At 35.0% G+C, this 24232-nt stretch overlaps 1 protein-coding gene across 2 annotated transcripts; it reads left to right on the plus strand.

The window, feature by feature from the left end:
• Positions 1–16687: 16687 nt before the first annotated feature.
• LOC142532150 (uncharacterized) lies at positions 16688–24028 on the plus strand. 2 transcript variants are annotated; one of them, XM_075638408.1, is made up of 16 exons: positions 16688–16891; positions 17007–17192; positions 17686–17865; positions 18101–18509; positions 18683–18801; positions 18893–18970; positions 19204–19344; positions 20267–20311; positions 20714–20880; positions 21072–21150; positions 21256–21341; positions 21638–21767; positions 22104–22236; positions 22418–22581; positions 23099–23291; positions 23519–24028. In XM_075638408.1, exons 1-16 carry the CDS (start codon positions 16772–16774, stop codon positions 23722–23724), a joined length of 2436 nt encoding a protein of 811 aa, XP_075494523.1. In that variant the 5' UTR covers positions 16688–16771; the 3' UTR covers positions 23725–24028. The 2 variants fall into 2 exon arrangements, with proteins under 2 accessions (XP_075494523.1, XP_075494528.1); XM_075638413.1 differs by having other exon boundaries at positions 23522–24028.
• Positions 24029–24232: the final 204 nt, after the last annotated feature.

The raw sequence follows: 24232 nt of genomic DNA on the forward strand, positions 1-24232 counted from the left end.
TGAGAAAAGCCAACAAATCACATGTCTTGTTGGACTTTGGTTCAGGGCCAATAAAAAATTTATCTTTCATTTTTTTAATTGATTTTTTTAATTAAAAGGCCAATTTTTTTAAAAAAACCAAATAAATAAAAATAAATGCTAACAACCTAAGCGATCTTGCCACCTTGGCTGGTCGATTAACACTTTTTATAGGCTGTTGATCGCCACTTAGCGCTTAGGTCGATTTTTAAAGCACTGCATTAATAAATAAGATACGTGTCAATATATTTGTTGGGTTAAGCGTGCATGAATGAGAATAATACTAAGGTGACTGACCTCCTGAAATGTTCTTGTGCATCAAACGGCTGACATTGTGCTGCTTGATCAGGTTGCACAGGTGGGCCATAGAGGAATAATGACAAATCTTAACGGAAAATATTTTCTTTACTAGGGATAGGGGGATGGAGAAAAAATAAGACTGATCTCTAAGGGATATAAGACAACATTAGGAGATAGACATGCACCTCCTCGAACTCATGATCCTAACATCCTGACCCATTAGCACCCAAGTAGGTGTACACTGCTTGTCACAAGTATAATGAAATATAGTTGCACCTTGACTAACAAGTATAATTTTTGGCCTATTGTTAAGTATTTGATACTAAAAATTAATATTAGAGTGAGGTTATGAATTCTAGTAAATCCTCGGTGGAAATGTTGGGCTAATAAGCTTGCATGATTGAAAATAGTACTAGGGTGGATGATCTATTAGAAAGTTCTCGTACATCAAGTTGTTGACATTGTGCCGTTTGATCATGTTGACTATGTGGGCCATGAAATATTGACGTCGGATCTTAATGGATGATAATGTCTGTGCTGGGGACATGATCGAAAATAGAAAAATGGTAGAAGTGATATTTAAGAGATATGAGAAAGCAACAACAGATAGACACGCGCCTCTAGACTCGTGAACATAATAGCTCGACCCATTAGCACCTAAGTACGTGACTATGTGCTGCCACGTGTATAAAGAAATAAAGTTGTATCTTAACTAAGCGCACTCTTTAACTTTTGGCCTAATAATAAATGTTTGATCTATGGGAGAGATTATTACAAAAATCATAATTCATTGTTTGTATATATCAAGCGGTGCGATGTTTATTAATTTGGCATTGCGATAAAAACCATGCAAAGTACGAAAAGAAGAGTAACTTTATGATGGGCCTTAGGAGGTGCAAATTAAATTTGTACAGATGTGTATATGGTTAATATAAATGCAAAGTGAGCTAGAGTGTTTGTGACTTTTTGGTGGATTGAGAAATTATCAATTAACCCACCTATTTTATATGGTCCGACAGGTCTACTCGATTTTATATGTAATTATTGAAATTAGAATTTCGGAGTTTGACAAATAAATCTTTTGAAGGTTGCATAACTGATCGACTCAACTGAATTAATTCGATCTTAAACTGAAGTTGTCTGAACTGATAATTAATGCGCAAAATAATCGAAGGCAATCGAACTGATCAAAGCTAATTGAACTATCAATTAAGACTTATCAATTATACAGACAACTCAACTGATCGGTTATATAGTCAACTGATAATCTTCTTAACATGTCATCAGTTAAGAGCGTAGCCAACAACCGACAATTTGTAAAAAAATTAGAATGTAACTCGTAGTGGAAGCACCACATATCAGAATGTCACAGTGTATTATTGTCAGAAGAATGTTGACACATTCACAAAAGACAAATCAACGGATATAAGTCATTTAAATGCATGCAATATTACCGCTGGAAGTAAAACTCATAAATAGCCGTGAATTTCAGCTGAGAAAGAGACTTTTGCGAACAATTACTCTGAGTGAATTTTGAATTCAAACTTACAAGTTCAGCTATGATATTTAGATAGAAAAACTCACAGTAATATTCATAGCTTTCAGACTATTGTCTGAGCAAGAGTATTAGCACATACCATTATTGTATACGATCTCGTAAGTTCAGTTGTGCTAAGATAAGAAAATCAGTTGTATACTGATAAGTTGTAAAGATACTAAGAGTTTCAGTTTGGCAGTGTTAAGACAAAATTGAAGTGGGTTATTACAGTCTCTGTAATTAATCAAAGTCTTTTAGTGAATATCATATCTTCGTGTTAGAAGGGGTGACGTAGAAGCATTTGAAGTCTCCGAACATCCGTAAAATCTTTGTGTACTTTACATCAACAATTCCTTGAGTATTCAATCTATCAGTTAGTTTATTTTCGCACTTATACTAGTTAATTGATTGACATTGACAACAAGATTCTTGAATTCAGTTTATCACTAAACTGATTTACCTATATCGAAAAAGAATCAAATATATTTAAATGTTTATTCAACCCCCTATTCTAAACACTTCGACCCTTACAACAGATCCTAACAAGTAGTATCAGAGCTGTTTCAATCTTGTTTCTGAATATTTTTATTCATACGTCTGATCAACATGTCTTCATTCAACAAAATTCTTATGTTATCAAGAGAAGAATTCGATGATTGAAAAATCAGAATGCAGACTCATTTAATTGCAAAAGATGACGATATGTGGTACGTTATAACTGACAGATCAATGAAGATTATGAAAGTTAACACATCTGTTGCTCTAATTGATGGAGCACCTCATCGTATCGAAAAACCACGTGAAAAATGGACAGCAGAAGACAAAAAGGAAGCAAACTTGGATAATGTGGCCAATGATACTTTGTGCAAAACATTGGACAAAAATACTTTCAACAAAATAAAGATGTACAAGACTGCCAAAGAGATTTGGGAAAATTTGATTCAGCTGTGCGAGGGCAATGAGCAGACAAAAGGAAAAAACTCTTAGTCGCAGTACAAAAGTTTGATAACATCAAAATGAAGACTGAAGAATCTATGAACAAGTTTGATGAACGAGTCAGCAACATCATAAATGAATTGAATGCACTAGGGAAGGTGTATTCAAATAAAGAAGTTGCATTGAAAGTGGTTCGTGGACTTTCCAAAGAATGAGATGTGAGAAAAATGGCAATGAGAGAATCCAAAGATCTCAACAAAGTGGAGTTACACGATCTATTTGCAAATCATAAGGCATACGGATTTGAACTACAGACGAGAGAAGGAGAACCATCGACTCCACCAGTTACAACTGCTCTCTGCACCTTCAAATCTGAACCAACTGGTTCAACTAAAAAGTCTGTAGAACAACTAAGCAATGATGGTATGTCACTGTTTGTCAAGAAGTTTGGAAGATTCATGAGAATGAATCAAGGCTCATTTCAAGGACAATATCACAGGAACATCTCTAAAGAAGAACCAAATGTTTGTGTGGCAAAAATGGACACTTTATTGCTGATTGTCCTAAGTCAAAGAAGAACAGTCGACATTCAACTGAACAAGGAAAGAAGTCATTTGAGCACATGAGAATAGATAAGGATGATAAAAGATCATTAAAAAAGAATCATGAAGTCCTGATAGCTGAAGAAAGCAAATCCAAATGGGCAGAAACTGATTGTGACGAATCAGATTCTGAGAGCTTGAGCAGCTCCAGTGATGAAAATGAAGTAAAGTGTTTAATGGCTGACGACACAGAACTGAAGTCAAACAGTGAACATGTATTTGATTTCAGTTCAATTGATTTTACACGGGAAGAACTTATTTCAACACTCCACGAAATGATAAATGAATATCACAAGCTTGCTCTCTCATTTGAGAAGCCCAATACAAACAAACTGATCCCCAAGACAACAAAACTGAAACTGATGAATCAGTTGAATGGTTGAGTCTGAAAAGGGAGATTGATGAGCAGAAAGCTGAAATGATTGAGAACCAATCTTTGATTCAGGAGTTAAAACTTGAAAATTCAAGACAAACTGAGTTGATTCGAGCTTGGAATAAATCTTCAGTCACGTTGACTGAAATACAATATTTACATAAATTTACTGATAAAACTAGTTTAGGTTTTAATAGCCAAGACGAATCTTCTACTAGTGATACTATACCAAAGCTGAATATGTACAAAAAGAAATATATTCACTTTGTAAAAATCAAGTATGATACATGAAGCCTCGGAACCAAGTAAACCAGTTGAGCAGCCGATTGAAAATAAGAACAAGGCTAAGAAGTATGGAATTGGATATAGCCCTACAAGTTCAAAAGATTCACGAAGCTGGTCATTTAAACGGTTCAGCTATAGAAATCAGAACTCTAAGAGTGGTTATTCCAATTATTAGAACAATAAGCCTTTTCAGAAAAGATATCGGATGAACAACCAGTTGAAAAAGGTTAAAAATCATATTGATTCATCTGCACACAATACATCGAGCACATACAAGTAGAGAAAAATCATTTGGAACACGACGATTGGAAAGTCAGTTAGACTGATCCAAGTATGGGTTCCTAAAGGACTAATCATTTTTGGACTCAAATAGATGTGGGTATCAAAATTATTCATCGTGTGTGATTGCAGGTAACATGAACATCAACAAAAGAATCAATTTGGTATCTGGACAGTGGATGCTCTAGACATATGACATGAGATGCTGATTTCCTATCCCAACTGATTAAATGTTCTGGTCCAAACATCAGTTTTGGAGATAACTCAAAAGTTAGAACTGTTTATAATGGTAAGCTTATCCATGATAATATTGTTATTAATGATATTCTATTCATTTATAATCTGAAATATAACTTGATTAGCATTAGTCAGTTATGTGATAATAATTTCTTATTTCAGTTCAACAAGCACATCTGCACAGTTAAGAACTCAAATGATGACATCATCATAACTGGTAATCCATGTGGTAATACTTAAAAAATAAGTTAGACTAATCAACTTGATGCACAAGTTTTCTTTGTAGCTTCAAACTCTTCTAAGAACTGGATGAGGTATAAAAGGTTGAACCACTTAAATTTCAAATCTATCGTTTATCTGAGTAACCATGATCTTATAACTGGTCTGCCTAAGATCTATTTCTCAAAAAATGAAGTTTGTTCAGCATGTCAGTTTGGTAAACAAGTAAGATCTTTCTTCAAAAACAAGGATAATAAATCTTTTTCCAGATCCTTAGAATTGTTGCACATGGATCTTTTTGGCCTTATACCAGTTATGAGTTTAGGGGGAATGAAATATACCTTGGTAATTGTTGATAATTTTTCAAGATTTACTTGAGTTATTTTCCTCAAATCAAAAGACCAAACTGCTGCACAGGTGATTAACCTTTTCAAAAGAATTTTAAATGAAAAATCAGTTGGAATTGACATAATAAGGTCTGATCGAGAGACTGAATTTGTCAACCTAAATCTTTCTCAATTTTTAGAAAATACCGAAATTAAGTATGAGTTCTCAGCAGCTAGAACACCTCAGCAAAATAGTATAGCTGAAAGAAGAAATCGTACTCTTAAAGAAGCGGCTAGAACAATGCTTGTTGATTCCGGTATATCTCAGAGATTTTGGGCAGAAGCAGTAAACAATGCGTGTTATACTCAGAACAGATCAATGATTAATAAAAATCATTTGAAAACGCAATATGAGATTTAGCATGGACAGAAAAATGTGGTATCTTATTTCAGAATATTTGATTGCAATTGTTTTATTCACAATAATGGCAAAAATTATCTGAAAATGTTTTGATGCTAAATCTGATGAAGGAATATTTCTTGGCTATTCTTCAGTTAGCAAGTCTTACAGAGTGTTTAATAATCGTATTTCAAATGTAGAAAAATCAATTCATGTTGTATTTGATGAATGTGTACTAACCAATAAGCCAATTGATCCAGTTGAGCTAACTGATCGCTTAACAGAAATTAGCTTGGAAGATGATAGTGAAGAAGATGTTCATGACAATCGAAACATCCTTCAAAAACCAGAACCAAAAGTCGTGGATCAAACAGTTGAACATGAAGATGTTCCTAACAATCAGTTGGTTGAACAACACGATAATATTCGAATACTAATTGAAACTGTTGCAACTAAAACTAAAAGAAATGTTCAGTTACAAACAGAAATAGTTGCTGAAATTAACCCAACTGGTCCCAAATACATATGGAACAAATCACATCCACAAGATTTGGTGATAGGTAATCCATATGATCCGGTAAGAACTAGAAATCAAATGTTCAATTTATTTGTAAACTCAGTATTTGTTTCTCAAATTGAACCAAAGAAAACTGATGAAGCTCTAATTGATCCTAACTGGATAAATACTATGCAAGGAGAGCTGAATCAATTTACCCATAAAAATGTCCGGACTTTAGTTCCAAGACCACCTTCAAAACAATTATAGGTACAAAATGCGTTTACAGGAACAAACTGAACAAAGATGGTTAAGTTGTCTGCAACAAAGCAAGGTTGATGACACAAGGTTACGGGCAAGAGGAATGAATTGATTATGATGAAACTTATGCACCAGTTGCACGACTGAAAGTAACAAGAATATTCCTCACCTATGGCTCCTTCAAAGACTTCAAGGTATACCTGATGGATGTTAAGAATGCATTCCTAAATGGTCAGCTACAAGAAGAAGTCTATGTTGACAACCACCAGGTTTTGTAAATCACATTTCCTGATCATGTTTATCATTTGAACAAAGAATTGCATGGTCTAAAACAAGCTCCCAGAGCTTGGTATGTATCAAAATTCTTAACTGATCATGATTTCCTTGTTGGAACAGTTGATAAAACTCTGTTCAAATTTACAAAGAAAAATCATACCTTACTTGTGCAAATTTATGTCGATGATATTATTTTTGGGTCAACTAACCCAAAATTATGCGAGAAATTCGCTAAGTTAATGCAAGATAAATTCGAGATGAGCATGATGGGTGAGCTGACATTCTTTCTTGGTCAGCAAGTGAAGCAACTGTAGACTGGTATATATATCATTCAAACCAAATATACGAAGGAAGTGCTTAAAAATTTTGGCATGGAAACATGTTCAGCTGCAAATACTCCCATGAGTTCATCAATCAAATTAGATAAAGATGAAGGGGAAATATCAATTGAGATGACACTTTATAGAGGTTTAATAGGTTCTTTACTTTACATAACTGCTAGCCGTCCTAATATCGTATTTGCTGTCTGCATGTGTGCTAAATTTCAAGCAGATCCTAAACAGTCGCACATAATAGCTACCAAACGAATTTTGAAATATCTTAAAGGCAAACAAAATGTGAGCTTATGGTATGCTAAGAACTCATCTTTCAATTTAGTTGGCTATTTAGATGTAGATTATGCATGATGTAAACTTGATAGAAAAAGCACCAGTGGATCATGTCAATTTCTAGGAGAAAGACTGATATCCTGGTTCAGCAAAAATCAAACATCCATAAAAACTTCCACAACTGAAGCAGAATATCTTGCTGTTGGAAACTGTTGTGCCCAACTGCTCTGGATTCATCAACAGCTGAAAGATTATGAAGTCATTGCAAAAGAATCACCAATCTTCTGTGATAACACAAACACCATTGCGATTACATACAACCCACTTATTCACTCCAGGACTAAACATATCTATGTCAGACATCACTTCATCATATATCATGCTCTCAAGAAGGAGATCAGACTGCATTATATCTCAAATGGACAACAAGCAGCAGACATATTCACCAAGCCACTTCCTGATACTAGGTTTTCTTATTCCGAAATATTCTTGATTTAATTGATTTGTCTTAATCAAGTTAATTTTTGTTAATTATTCATTACCAAGTTTGAATGCAGGAAATAACAAAATATTAAAGGATAAATAATATTGACAAAAATAAAAATTTCATTGGTAAAAGCAGGCTGCTATTACATTATTTATTTCTCTTTCTACAGCATCCAGCCAGAAGGCCATCCAACTGGCTAACCTTCCGGTAGTGGTCCTTATGAAGTCTTCTGAGAAGGTTATCCTTCCCAGAATCTTCTGCTCCTTGAGAAGCATCAGGAGGTAGACACATTCATCTTTGAAGATGTCTGAAGTATGAGCGACACAAAGGCACCGCTTATACTTGTTTTCAGTTGCCACGACCTCTCGGAAGGACCGCAGTTCCTGGATCTTTGTCCAGGTAGACAGTACCTTCTCAAAGACACTGTCTTCGATCTTGATCTTCCGAGCTGCCTCGATCGACAGCTTGAACTCCTCCGCTAGGTATGGTTGCTGGGAACTGCTAGCTCTGTCCATCTACTGTTGCCTTGTGTTATCTGCTGAAATATTTAAAATGATCTTGCATCTAACTAGTTGTTCTTATTTATAGATAGATTAAGTTAACTGATTAACAATTCAGTTGAAGAAGTTCCACAATAACTATTGTGACTTTCAAAATTACGTCATTAATTATATCATTAATTGTATAGTGAATAACAACTTGGTCATAAGTAAGTCCAGTCGACTCATTCTCACATTTACATACATACTGCACACGGTTTTACTCAAATTACTCTCGGACTGCCATGTGTCCAAAAATTTGAACAAGTCACAAACATAAATAATCGTGCCACCCTAATTCAGTTTACTTTACATCATTTCACTCTCTCTCAAAGAATTCAAACACTTAGAGCATTTCTTCTTTGTAGAAAATCTAAACTCAAGCAAATGGCAAGCCAAACTCAAGCTTTCATTCTCAACGCTAGGGCAATCAATTTTGAATATGTTCTATCTGTAACAGATGAAGCAGGTAAAAGCGTATTTCTGAACTTGAAGCTGCTAGATTGAAGAAAATTCTGGGATTGGCAAAACAATTCATATACCCAAAGGAGATTCAGGAAATATACGCCAATAGTACGATTTCAGACGGCGGCAAAATTATCTCAACAGTCAACAATCAACTACTGACTATGGACGAAGAATCATTCAACACTATCTTTCAGCTCCCTACTGATGATTTATCTCACTTCTATGATATTAAACTAGCCGATATTGAAGAGATGCTGACTTTGTTGTCTGCTGGTGGAAAAAAGATTAAGGTGTCTGATCCCAAAAGGAGCTGAAGCCAGAAATCCAACTACTTGCAGATATTGTTGCAAAGGGTGTTCTTGCAAAGGCATGTTCATTTGCTGCCCTCACCCTTGAAAAAATCTGAGTCATGACAGCAATCATGACCGGCAAAAGATTGAACTGGTCAACCATCATCTTTAACATTCTGAAGAATATGGTTCAATCTTCGAAGCAATCCAATGGCTTTGCTTTGTCGCTAAGCTATTTGATGAAAAGCTCTGGTCTGGTAGATGACTCAGCTGAGAAGTCATCAAAATTCAAGGTGTTCAACGCCAAAAATGTTCAGTCATCAAAGACTAAGCTGGACATCTCACCTGAAAAAGTACACCAAAATCAAGCAAGATATTGGATGTTGGCAGCTCCCAAATCGGTGAAGAAAGTCAGGACCAAGGATGTAAGGTCCAAAATTAAGACGACGTAATCCAACTGCATGCAAATCTAGGGAAAATGAATAAATTTCAAATTAAATTGTTTTAATTGCTTAAATTGATTATGTTGATATGTTTATATGATTTTACAGTAGTTGTTTAATTAAATGCATTAAATGTATTTTTAAAAGATTATTCGAGTTGCGATCGAGAAACGAAGACCGGGGGCTGAAAATTGGAAAAAATAATTTTATTAAATAATTGTTTTCAATTATTTAAAATAAGGTTGATGTTTTTCTTATTTTTGAAAATAAGGAGTTTTGAGGTGATTTTATATGTCGGGACATTATTTTTATAGATATTCGATTTTCAACAAAATACGAACGTTTTGACAACCCGACTAATAATTTCACAACATTCCCAAACGAAATAATTTTTAAATTCACAATTGGGCTTGTTGGGCCTATTATACTATACTAATGGGCCCAAACTTGTACACTTATTATTTATCAAAATTTAAAGCCCAAAACCCTACCCTTTAATTATACATTACACTCCCCATACCCTAATATCATTCCACAAGACTCCTAGCATCCGCTACACGTCACACACGATAATTTGAGAGGAGGAAAGCTTCAGATATTGCTAGGAAATTCATTCTTCGATTCGTCAACGATAATTCGTGTGTTATATGCGCAAAGGCACGCCATACTTTTTCCTTTACTCATCATCACACCATAATATGTATTAAATATGAATTTGTATGAAAAAACAAGTGAAACTTTTTATTTATTTTCGTTTTTGCACAACACGTGAATTTTTGAAGCATGTTTTGATCCAAAAACTTGATGTATATGTGCAAGAAGGGGCTGCCATGATTAGGGAAGGTTTAAGGGTTGTTTTTACACGAGTTTAAAGGTCCTAGAATACACGAAACACGCTGCACACAAGAATGAACAAGCTGGAACCAATCTTCTCGATTTTGTGACATAGGGGCTTGGGTTCAAGGGAAATCCATGCATGTCTTGGCTGGGTTGGGACCAAGGCTGGGCTAGGGAATTTTATGATGAACGATAACGTTAAAAGATATGTTGAATACTTGGTTTAAAAGAAAAACGTTATATGCATGTTTAATTTTTATAAGTGATGAAAATACGAAATGTTAAAGGAAGTGAAATAATTGTGAGTAATACGATGATACAATTGATATGTTAATACGTAGGCCAATGCTCAGTTGATGGGTGAGAGTGTCGCTGAAATCCCCGCCGCCCAATACTGTGGTTACATGTAGATGGATTCATCTCCCCAATACGAATACGAAAATCACAATTAGCGATCTGGATTCAACGAAAGGAAAATGGAATACGTATATGAATATGATGAATATGTGAATATGTTGATATTAAAATGTTTACGAAAATGGTTATATTTATGTTTATGCATCATTATGAAAATGTTATTTTACGTAAAATTATTTTCACTGTTGCATGTGACCTGTACACGTATTACTTGTTATCAAGATTATGGTTTTCCTGAGTTTTTAGACTCACTAGGTGTGATTGATGTAGTGAACATGATAGTAATGATAATGGAGGTCTTGATGGTTGATTTGACTGGACTGAAGATGCACATAACCCGAGGACCAGCGCTTGTTTTCCGCACTAAACTTATGATTATACATTATGATTTTTAGGATTATGTTAAAGATATTTTTATGACTATGATTATGATTTTGAGTGGTTTTTGAGAGTTTGTTAGTTTTAGCAAATTTGCTAAGTTAGGAGATGCAAACGTTTGACGATTTTATGTTTTTAAACTATTTCTTTTGATTTTCAAATATAGTTGGTTGTTTTATTTTTAAAATGGTGCAAGGTATTTTAAAGTGTATATATATATATGTATATTTTTAATCAGCCGAAATTAATAGGATATATATAAAAAATTTCTAGTACTTTTTAAGAAAACGAGTAGTTGACGTTTCAGAGGACTTGGTCAAGAAACTGACAATCAAAAGAAACTGATTGTCGGTGAAAGCGATTCGAAGAAGACACCATATCCGAATATTGGGAACAAGCCGCGGTCTCAAAAACCCAAATTAGTTGCTTTTGAAGGCATTCCAGTTGATAGACTGAAGCCTACTGGAGTAGAGGCACCAATCATTAGAATACCCATTCAGTCAGTTCCAGTTGCAACATCAATTGAAGAGACTCAGTTGAAAAAGCCAACCGATCCTCCAAAGAAAATCATCACCAAATTTAGTGAAAAATTAAAGCTTGTTGGAGTCCGTTCACCAACTATCAGTGTCATCAAACCAACCATTCTACCTATTGCTCGAACAAAAGGTGTGGTGATAAGGAAAGATTGGATACAACCGCAACATGGCTGAGTATCTCTCATGTCCTAATTGATCCAAAAGGCAAGGGCAAGATAATTTAAGATCCCAGGCCTACCAACCCGATTCAGACTCACATTGATCTAGTTTGGAATGAAATAAATGAGTTTGCTAAGTCTGAGTTGGAAAGTTTCGATGAATGGGTCAAATTCAGGACTGTGGTGTTTGCTAGACGTCTGAAGAAGAAATCAGTTTTAAATGATTTCATTTCTCTGGAAACAATGGTCTTGAAGACAGTCAAGGCTGTCACAATCACTCAAGAACTGGAGAGGAGGACATATTTCTTTGATCTGATGCACGTGAAGAAGCTGACTGAAGTAACAGCTCAGCTGAAACTAAACTACGATCCGATCAGTCCGACAGCTTACAATGACAGAGCCGTCTTTCAGCAGCTAGACTCAGAGATTTTATCTCTGCAGCTAAAGATCAAAGTATCGGAAATGGATCAACAACTGTATATACCAGTTGATTCACAAAGTCCAACATCCATAGAGCAGGCTCAGCCAACTGGAGATCATTCAAAGCCAACCAAGGAAGCAGTTGCTGAAGAGAGCTCTGAGCCAGTGATTGTTCTTGTCTCTCAGGATGATCTACCATCCTCATCCTCTGCTTATCCAAATTCTCCTGCTAGCTGGACTACAACTATACACGGACGTTGAGTTGTCAGTGGCCAATGTTGATGAAGTCATTCGATCAGTTGCCTCTGACATCCAGCTGAATTTCGAATATGTTCAGCCAGCTGAGACAAATGGAGACTCAAGTTCATCAGAACAAGTAGCCTTGGTGGCTATGAAAGAAGTTGAAGAATTAGTTCAGTCAATTACCACGAATGAACAACGAAAACAAGCTGAGACGACCTAGTTGCACTCTGAACTTACAGTTGATTTGCAAGTGCCAACTGATGTGCCTTCCAGTTCAATTGCTGCTCAGCCAACTACTTCAGCCCCAAACAATCAGCAGGAAGCAGTTGAAGAAGTTGCTAAAGAACTAGATCAGACTGAGACTGAATCACAACGTCTAGCTATGGTAATTTTCGACGAAAAAGACAAGGGAAAAGCACCAGCTACATCTGAAGTCTTATATCCTAAAATACCTATGGCAACTGACCTCATGATTAAAGAAATCCAGTCCAATCTGAAAAATCTCATCTCAACTGTTTCTGATATGAAATCAACCCTAGCCTGATGCACACGCTTAAGATTGATTCTATGAAGGAGAATACCATGAAGAACCTCAAGCATGTTACTAAGGTATTATTTCACTATTTCTCCTCGTAGATCAGCTGAAGAAGGACCGAGTGATATTTCTGGCTTCTTTTCCAAACTCAGGACATGCTCATCCAACGAATTGATTTCGTGCATACAAGTATGTCCAAACAAATGTGTTTGATGCAGGAACATATGCTAAAAGCTATATATCAGGTCAACTCAGAAGTCCGCCTTCTATCAAAACGTGCTGGTGTTGACAAAAAGGGGGAAGAGGAAAAAGAAGAGCAGCAACAACAATCAAAGAAAAGATCGAGTCAACCAACTGATCAAAAACCTGCTGATAAAATAGCAAAGAAGTAAAAGCAGCAAGCTCAGTTAGATGATAGTTCTTCATTCTTTGACTTGTACGAATCTGTACATTTCATTTTTTTCATTCTTTACTTGAAAGAATCTGTACAGAGAAAGATTATTTTATCTACAATGATTCATATTATTTTATCTACGATGGAGTTTATCAGTTCCTGAATTCTATGGTAAAACATCAAAAAGGGGGAAATTGTTGGAATTAGAATTTCGGAGTTTGACAAATAAATTTTTTGAAGATTTCATAAGTGATCGACTTAACTGAATTAATTTGATCTTAAAATGAAGTTGTCTGAACTGATAATTAATGCGCAAAATAATAGAAGGTAATCAAACTGATCAAAACTAACTGAACTATCAGTTAATACTGATCAATTATACAGACAACTCAACTAATCGTCTATATAGTCAACTGATAGTGTAAAGGCCCGTATTTCGTATTCATAATTTTGCGGAATTATTAAAATTTTTCTAAATAAATGAATAACTTGCCCAATTTATAAAATAAACATGTAAATAATTCCGCAAAATTATGAATACGAAATACGGGCCTTTACAGTTGGTATCAGAGCCGATCTCTCTTATTACGGTGTGGTTCGGGGACGAACCAAGCGGAAGCTGGTGGGCATGTGAGGCCCGGGGCCGAAGAGGGCGGGGGTGATCGCCGGTGCCATGAGGTTGCACGGACAATGAGCGGCTCCTGACATGCTTCTAGGTGGAGGGAACATGAATGAACCGATCCCACACCGGAATGAGAGGGATTCCGAGACTGTTCAATGTAATGGACTGTACAGTTGAAGATGGCTTAAAAGATTTGATTTGTACTACTCATATCACGAAGGTGCATCTTCTTTTCGGTAGCTCATCACATAAGAACTTCAAAGTTAAGCGTGCTTGGACATAAGCACGCTGGAAAGACTCGTCTTGGTACAGTGAGGACAGTCGTCGAATCTGGGGCATTACAGATAGTCTTCTTAACACGTCATCAGTTAAGAGCGTAGCCAACAATCGACAATTTGTACAAAAGTAGACTGTAACTCGTAGTGGAAGCACCGCATATCAGAATGTCACAGTGTATTATTGTCAGAAGAATGTTGACACATTCAGAAAAAGACAAATCAACAGATATAAGTAATTTAAACGCATACAATATTACCGTTGGAAGCAAAGCCTATAAATAGCCGTGAAGTTCAGCTGAGAAAGAGACTTTTGCGAACAATTACTCTGAGTGAATTTTGAATTCAAACTTACAAGTTCAGCTACGATATTCTGACAGAAAAACTCACAGTAGTATTCATAGCTTTCAGACTATCATCTGAGCAAGAGTATTAGTACATTACATTATTGTATACGATCTCGTAAGATCAGTTGTGTTAAGATAAGAAAATCAATTGTATACTGATAAGCTGTAAAGATACTAAGAGTTTCAGTTTGGCAGTGTTAAGATCAAATTGAAGTGGGTTATTACACTTTATGTAATTAATCAAAGTCTTTTAGTGAATATCATATCCTCGTGATAGAAGGGGTGACATAGGAGCATTTGAAGTCTCCAAACATCCGTAAAATCTTTTGTGTTCTTTACTTCAGCAATTCCTTGAGTATTCAATCTATCAGTCAGTTTATTTTCCGCACTTATACTAGTTAAATGATTGATATTGACAACAAGATGCTTGAATTCAGTTAATCACTAAACTGATTCACCTTTATCGAAAAAGAGTCAAATATATTTAAGTGTTTATTCAACTCCCCTCTAAACACTTCGACCCTTATAACTGATCCTAACAGTAATTTTGGCGGGACGGGGTGGGTTGGCTCACCATTTCGGCGAGTTGGAAAATTATTAACCTAACCCACGTATTTTTATATGGTGGGGTTGACGATCTGACGAGCTGAACCTATTTTGACACCTCTAACAGTTAATAAAAGGGTTCTTTGATCAAGAGTGTAAATGAATTGGGTAGAACCGAATATGAAAAAAATTTTAAAACTCGATATTGGCTCTAATTAAATATATTCAGTTTGTGCTTGATTTGAAACTCGAAAATTTTAATATTTTTTTGTTTAAATTGAATTCGAATCAAGACTCGAGTCCGATTTTAGCTAGAAATATTCAAACATGTTCACGAACTACTCGAAAATAAAAGTTTGTAATATTTTTTTTATAGTATATAAGTTTATATCAATAAAATATTAAGCTCGCAAACTATCGAACAAAATTTTGTTTCCCAGGTTATCTTAAATATTTAATTTAGTATTATTGTATTATAATATAAGTTTTAATTCATAAAATTTTTTAATCTGAAATTTTAAATTTTTTTAACTGATAAAGTTTATTGGATGACTACAACTACAAATAAATTTAAGCAGCAGCATATATTTGTTATGAATATTTTATTTAAATTTTGTAAAAAAACTTATATTCGGATAATAATATATCTTAAATATTTAAAAACAACGCATACAAATATTTTCACTGAAAAATATAAAACCTTTCACGTATAAGTTTGTTGTAATTAATTAACTCAAACATATGAAAAATTAAATTAAGATTTCCATATAGTCTCTAAGTTAGTAATGCAACAATTAATTTTATGTTTTGCGAGAGAATTTGATCAGGGAAGAAATTTGAATGATGAATTATTGCATGACAAAAAATTGTGTAAAACGGTCTCACGAGTCGTATTTTGTGAGATATATCTCTTATTTGAGTCATCAATGAAAAAATATTACTTTTTATGCTAAGAATATTACTTTTTATTGTGAATATCGGTCTGATTAACCCGTCTCACAGATAAAGATTCGTGAGACCGTTCACAAGATACCCTACTCTTATTGCATCTATATGTAGAATATCAATAGATAAATCTAAAATCCATGTAGCACAAATTTATCCAAACAATTGACTAGATTTAAAATTCATAACTTCAAATATATTCATCAAAGCATAACCATAGAAATTTGCTAAGCAAATATGCTTAAAAATCTTAATTTTTTAAACCATTTTAGTCAAGGATAATTTGGACATAAAAATTAGTAAAATATGCTTTTTATATTTAAAATGCTGTATTTTTAAAATAAACATAAAACCCCTGAGAATGAGACAAATGTGTCTGATTTTTTAAAACACGAGGTTGTAATAAATATTTAATTTTATGTATTTTTTTATATTTAGTTATAGTGCCCCTTTTATTTGTGATGATTTTACGGATATGGAATTTTATAAAATAGGCGCACAATGGAATTAGAAAATAATAAATTCTCTTGCAATGGGGGAATCTATTTTGTTTTTGGTCCAATAGTGAAGTACCCAAGATGGGCCCAACTGTCCAAGCCCAACTTATTATGACCCCTCCTTCCACAAGGCCATGTAGATGACCCGGCCCGCATGAAAAACAATCTGAAAGATGGCGCTAGGGTTTATACGCCGAGTAAAACCCCAGTGCACGAGTTTTAGACAGGGAAGAATCGGAAAATGATTACAGGAGGAAAGAGCTTCGTTTCCTCACCGCCGGCATTCTCAAACGATGCCAGGAGAATTCTCGTTTGCACCGGAAACATTGTATCGATTTTCAGCACCTCGACTGGCTTACAGGTCCTTCCTCTTATGAAAATATCCTGATTTTGGAACCGTTTTTAGTTTTAAAACTTGAATTCACCACCAATTCGTAAAAAAAGTTATCCTTTTTTTTTTTGTTTTCCTTTTGAAGACAAGTGAATTAGTTGGCCACGGTTCACTGGTGACATCGGTGATAGTTGTTCCAGCTTCCACTCCCGGGAGTACAGTTTTATGCTTTTGCTGGACGTCTTCGTTAGATGGCACAATCAAGTACTGGGATTTTGCGGCGCCTGAATTGATGAGGACTGTAGACATTCGTTTCCCCATTCACTCAATGGTGATTTAAGTTTTTCCATAAATGTCATATTTATCCGTTTACTTTTCTGACTGCGGTGAACTTGAATTCAGTATTGCTTTATGTTCCCTTCACTTAGTGAGATATACAATAATATGTAATAGCTGACAGGTGAATTGTTCAATTGTATTTATGTGTGAAGAGATTAAGAAGATTTTCTCTTAGTGAGTTTGGCAAGAACTTCTCATTCCAGGATCTTGAGAAAACTTGGAATATAAACAAGTACATCTTAATCCTTGTTCTGGACCAGGAACTAATATAATATTTTGGAATCTTAACCATAGTACATTACATTTGTGATATTGACCTTTTGTTCATTTATAGGGTTGTTTTATCAGTTATGGGCCATACAGAAGAATATGCCTACACTTTTCTTTAAATTGTCTTCGACAATAATCATTGTCACAGATTTACTATTTTATGATAACAAAATGATTTGGATCTAGGTATCTGATATATGTCATCGTGAATTCAGGTGATTCCAAGTTTATTTAGCCAGGAAACTGAGAGTAATGAAAAGATCCCTGATCTTTTTGCTTATGTCTACACTGAAGATGTGAAGAAAAAGGGAAAACTACCTAGTTTTTCATGTGGGCAGATTCGAAAATGTAATTTGACAAAGTCTCGCTTAGTTGGTGGAGTTACTTTGGCTGAGGTACTCGATTTTTATTGTTTTACTTGTTATTGTGATTGTTTTGCAGCGATATATTGGCGGTGATTATGATATTTTGGTCATGATTATGTATTTATGTTAGATTAGATAGATCCTAGAATATATTGTTTATTAACTTGTCATCTGTAGTGTAGTTCTTTTTATTCGCTTATCTATATTGTTTTTGTGTATTCTCTTTTACTTATTTTCTTGATGGCCATGTATTACTGTTTTGCAGACAACAAAACCAGGTTCCTTAATAATTAGTCCCTTCGGGAAATACATTGGAATATATGAAAAGCGCAAGCTTCGAATATGGGAAATTCCGGGGAATGATTCAGAAAGTGTTGCTTATAAGAAAGTCAGATTGCATCATACAAAATCATTTACCACTGTGGCATTTCATCCAACTGAAAGGGTGATCGCAGCAGGTGATGCTACAGGAAGAATCCTATTATGGAGAGGTGTTGGGCATGGAGCATTCTCTAATGGTGATAAATTAATCAATGGAGGAATAGACAAAGATGTAGAAGATAGGCCTGGGGTGAGGGGTGACGATGATGCAGAGTCTTGCACCACATGGCATTGGCATTCTTCACAAGTGAATGTTCTCTTCTTTTCTTCGGACGGTGCTTATTTGTACTCAGGTATCATGAATTTCTAGTAACGATAATGATTAAAGTGAAAGAAACACTCATTCTACTGGGTAACATTATATGGTACCATTCCCCGCCGCCCTTTTCCAATTTATTCTCTTTGATTGTATTTTTTTGAGATGAAACTTCATGTTGTTTCACAAAAAAAATATTTAACTTTCTAGGTGGGAAAGAGGGAGTTTTGGTGGTCTGGCAGTTAGACACTGGAAAGAAAAAATTTCTTCCACGAATTGGTTCTCCACTTCTACATTTCATAAATTCTTCCGATCCTTCTTTAGCCTGTGTAAGAATTATATCAATTTCAGTAATTGTCGTGTTATTCACAAATTCCATGTGTTTCATTTGAGTTAGTTTTTAATAGTGAATTTTGTCAGATATCCTGTGCAGATAATCGTATTCATCTACTCAGAATGCCTTCGATGGAAATTTCAAGATCCATTTCAGGAATTAAGGTTTGTTCCAACTTCCAATCTATTATGGACCTTTACAAACTGATTGGGATCGGAGAACCTAGGAAAATATGTACTTTGTCAACAAAGTAGGATGTATCACGAAGGCCGTTTTTTATTCAAGTAAAACTCACAAGGATTAGGGATTGGAAACAGTTAACTCTAGAATCCTTCGCTCTAATGTTAAATAAATATCTCTGCTTGTGATTAGAATCTATTTTTCCCCCTAATTTCAGCTTCCAAGTTCCTTTTTGGGAATTTACAAGGGATTTGGCTCAGGTGTTGTCATCAATTACACTGCCGGGGTGATCGTAGTACCCACGGAGAACTACTGTGTTCAATTTTATAGTTTATTTGATGATCGTGAGATTTCAGAGGTGAGCATGGACAATATTGTTAATTAAATTCATGTTTTACTCAGTTCATTTTATGATTCCAAAAGTTTCAGTTGTCTTCTTTGTTACATGTGCATTTGTGTATCTCCTCACGCATGCGAGGAAGACTAACGGCTCGTTAGGTTTTGTTTTGATAGTTTTGGCGGAAGATTTTTGGAAAAATATTTTCAGGACATACAATGTGCTCGGTTTTCTTTTGAGAAAATAAAATTGGTACTATAGATGTTGAAACGTGTCAGTAATTGTTGGATAATTTTTTTTTATATAAACATAAAGGTATTAGTTTTTTAGTTGTTATGTAACATACTAAAAGAGCATTTTTGGTGAGTGATGAAAAATTTAGCTATAAGTAATTATCATATCGGGAGATTAAATATTTAAAAAGAAGAGAAAAGTAGGTACAACTCAGCTTGCTGTAAAGCCTTTCGAAAAGAATGAAAATAGGTTCTAGTGTTTCTTTTTGTTTCTGTTTCGTGGATAAAAATTTTTTCTTGACGACAGAGGACATAATTTTTTTGGCTTGATTCTTTTTGACGTGCTATGCATTTTTACCTTCTGTTGTGGTGGGGAAAAATCGAGTGATTTTTGTTCACTGGTTTTACTATGTTGTTAACATGGTATCTGTGATCTGTCTGCGGCTAAGACTGGAGATGAACCATGATTGGAGTTTTAGTTCCTGAGATCATACACAATTTGGTTACTTTTAATTTTTATGAAGCGGCCTTTTGTTTTTTAATGTCAGGTTTCTCATGAGTGTTTGATTTTGATAAACAATTATTTTTTATATTAAGTTTTGTTACCCAGAAAAACTGTGTTAAGCAAAGGTTGCTCATTATTCCGGGCGCACTCCAATCTCTCTTTTTCTCACTATATGTGAAAATGATATCTTGTTTGCATGAATCAGGTACAAATATGTCAAAGGAACTATCATCCAGGTGATGAAATCACGGTATTGGACCTCTCATCTTTATTGTTATCAATAGAAAGCGTAATGAATCCGGATAAATGGATTTCACCTTTTGTAACACTTATTTAGATTCCATAGTTTCCACAAGGATGACGGGTATTTTCTTTTTTACTTGCATTCCTTGTTCTTTTTTGTATATGTTAGTGGTCAACAAATTTCTAAATCTACTTTTGTATATGTGGTTTAAAAATCTGTTTTGGTGGTTGGATTTTTCTTTTTATTTATTTTAAGCTTTTTTCTCATGATAAATGATAAGGATTTCTGCTTGTTAATATACTTTCCGTTGGTGCAGTTTCTTGAAAGGTGAATACTCTTAGTTATTTATCAAAAGTCATTTATTAATTCTTTTGTTGTCAGACTAACGCAACCTGAAAAACTTTGCAGGTAAAAGTGGATTTAGTGGCCATTTCCTCTGATTGTTCTACAATGATCACTGTTGAAACCAGACTCGCTGAGGAAGGAATTGGCAGCCTTGTGAGTCTTAAATTCTGGTCATGTTACTCTCAGAACAAAGACTTTTCCTTAACTACCATCATATATGAACCTCACAGGTTTATTCCTTTTTAAATCCTTTACAACTTTTTATCTAGATGTAATTTCATGTTTCATATGTTTTAACAAGATCAAATCATTTAAATTCTCGGTCTGATAAATTTGACAGTCTGATAAATTTGAGATTGAGTATTCTTTAGCATTCAAATTAACTAATGGAGTTTCATGCTTCGGGCTAAATACCATGCAGGGAGGCTGAGATATCTTCCATAGCTTTTCATCCAACTGGTAACATGGCCATCAGTTCTTCATATGGTGGCGACTTTAAGGTAGGTGGTCTCATTTATAATTTTATCTAGTTGATAGGTGGGTAACATTTATAATTTTTTCTAGTTATTGATTATTGATATTTAGTTAACAATTTCAAATGGCAGACTTGGGTTCGTAAATACAAGACCACCATGCAGGATCATACGCATCAGAGTATTGGCTGGGCATGCCACGCTGTTGGATCGTACAAGTATGCTCTATGCAGAAGATAATCTCAGATTTACGATTTGATCTGATAAACCTGTTTGATAAACTGATATGTAACTTATGTAACCGTGTTTTGAAATTCATCAAGTTTGAAGTTGTATGATTTATCTAGCCATGTTGTGAAATTCATCAAGTTTGTTGAAGTTATATGATTTACTTATATCTTATGGTTTTGTTATGGTCAATTTTACTTTTGAATTCATCTACTGCATGAATATTTGTGTAAAGAATAGCTAATCTATCATCGAAGGATGCATTACCGAAGGTTACCTTTGGCAGGAAGAAGCCTATGACCACTGCTGCATTTTCAAGTGATGGCACTGTTTTGGCTGTTGCTGCAGATAAAGTTATTACCTTGTGGGATCCAGATAGAAATATTCTGGTGGCTGTGGTTGGAGATGCTCTTGAGGTGTTTTTCCGACATCTATATTTTCATTATTATTTGGAATGTCAATTGGGACGGTCTTATTCATGGAAAAGTGGCTTTTCTCTCGATAATGTTCTTGTTTTAGTATTCTTCTACTGGGGCTGGACATCTCTTTTATTGCTGAATGATAATAATGTGACTATCATTACATGAACAAGAGTTTTAGACCGCCAGTGGTATAGATTTTGACTATAATGTTCATATTCAAGATAAAATCGGCATATGCCAAATAGTTTACTCGAGACAATTTTTTATTGGTTTTTTGTTATGTGTTTCCATTGATAGTATTTTCACTAAAAATATTTACGTATTGTGCAGCCAATTACAACCCTTTCATTTGTCGGGAAGTCTGAGTATCTTGTATCTGCTTCACAAGGTTCCAACCCTCAGCTGACTGTATGGAGTATGTCAAAGCTCTCGACATGTTGGTCCTACCGGCTTCATGCAGAAGGTGATATGCTGTTTCCTCCATGGGATCTGTTCTAATTAACAGTGTTTCTGTTCATTGATGTGTTAATTGTTTGATATCTTCAATTAAGTATCTGGAAAAGACTTATAGGTGTGTTTATATTATCTAACTGGGTGACCTTCAGTGCATTTCTTGTTGATTAATGGTGTGTTAATGTTTGCAGCTATTACTTGTTCGACGAACAACTCTTCCTTTGCTGTTCTTGCTCGCTTCAAATCACCTACAACCATGGAGTCTGATCATGCTGCATCACCAGGTCCGGATGGGGTTATATTGTTTTTCGATGTAGAAAATCCAGTGCCATTGGCAACCTGGTTTGTCAGCAAGGTAACTTTCTCCTTCCTATGCTTTTCTACTTGATTGTTTCTTCACGATTTGATTCTGAGGTAATTTTACATTCAGTAGTGGCGTTCATGTTACGTATATGATTTATCTTAGGTGTGGTACATGTATATATGATGTGAGAACTGTTGTCGCTTCTCCTACCTGACCAGATTTTTTTTGGTTCAACAAAATGTGATTAATATTGCCTTTTAAATACTCCTACATTTACCTGTTCAATAGGAAACCGTCATCTTGTCCTCTGATTGGAAAAACCAACCGTCATCTTGGCCACTGATTGGAAAAACCAACGCCTCTGACAGTGGTAGAAATATGGTTGAGATATGTGAGGAACAACTGTGTACTGAATACCCACTAGAATGTTGATGAAAATAAAGAAGTTTTGCCACAAAAATGATTCTCTGTTAGAATTGAAACTTTCATATTAATCCGAAGTTGCACAGATGGCCATAACAAGTTATTGCCTCCACATATTGGCATTTAAAACATTATCGTTTTCCAGGCTGAGGGTGGAGGGCTGTCTTTTGTTGAGTCAAGTCCAAAAGTAGACGGGGATGCTGCAGAATCAAAAACAACTGACGTGCTTGCATACATAGATGGTGCTCATGAGTATGTTCTATTTGATCCATATGACGAGCAATCTGAGAAGCTTAGCATTTCTGGCCCAAGGAATTTCGGCAATCCGGAGGAAACAGGTTAGGTTTGATTTATACTGCATTATTCTTCTATTTGCAGCCATTGGCTCCTGCTTGAAAACATATGTCCCACTTAATGTATATGCACTAAGCCATCTCTCTCAGATATCTCACATGATTTTTAGAATTTTTTTATGATGAATTCCATTCATTTCTTGCTTTTATGCCACTTTTCTGCTATATCACTAACCGAATCCGGTGTATTATATAATTTAAATTTCAATTAGCAGAAAGATTTGGCTATGCATCCATCTACGGTGAGTTGCCAGCATTCAGCTTGACAACAGATCAGACGTCACTCCCATCAGTCCCGTCGGAGAAAATGCGGAAGACTATATTCAGTGGAGCATCTCACAGCCTCCCTCCTCTTCCAAAGTTGTGTTCAGAGTTTTTGGAATCATTACTGGAGAGGAGGTCTATGGTTGTTGAATGAACCGATTAAATTTCTCTAGCTACCCCTTGCTTGGTATCTGCGATGAGAGACGCAAGAGAACATTTGCACTGCGTGTTGCTTATAGCAGACTGAAAAAGATCATGTAAGGCAATCCAATGCCATATTCTTAGAGGGGAATGCGGTTAATTTGTAGAGATTATTGGGATATCGTGGTGCTAAGTTGAAGCAAGGTTGTGGAGATATAGATCTATTGATTGTTTTGTGATATACTAAAAGGAGGGTATTGTTGTATAACGAGATTCAAGTGGAGCTATTGTTGAGTATTTCATGTGGATTTTGAAGATTTGTTGATGCCACATGCATAATACATGTGAGGTTTTTCGGAAAGCAGCCTGTGAGATTTTTTTGAAGTTAATTTCTAAGCTGTTGAAAATTTTTCCTGCTCGAGAATTTTTAAAAGAAAATTTGATGATTTGTAACGCTAATGAAAATGCTTCTAATGTTCTTTTTTCTAAAAAATATTGAATTAATATTTTTCTAAAAAATA

The sequence above is a fragment of the Primulina tabacum genome, chromosome 2 (assembly GCF_025594145.1).
Source record: "Primulina tabacum isolate GXHZ01 chromosome 2, ASM2559414v2, whole genome shotgun sequence".
Lineage (NCBI taxonomy): Eukaryota > Viridiplantae > Streptophyta > Magnoliopsida > Lamiales > Gesneriaceae > Primulina > Primulina tabacum.

Bases quoted from the DNA above. Each gene is read 5' to 3' on its own strand.
- LOC142532150 (XM_075638408.1), top strand. From the start codon at position 16,772: ATGATTACAGGAGGAAAGAGCTTCGTTTCCTCACCGCCGGCATTCTCA. The intron at 17,193-17,685 runs GTGATTTAAGTT...TCGTGAATTCAG, and splicing joins GTTTCCCCATTCACTCAATG to GTGATTCCAAGTTTATTTAG. The intron at 19,345-20,266 runs GTGAGCATGGAC...TGCATGAATCAG, and splicing joins ATGATCGTGAGATTTCAGAG to GTACAAATATGTCAAAGGAA.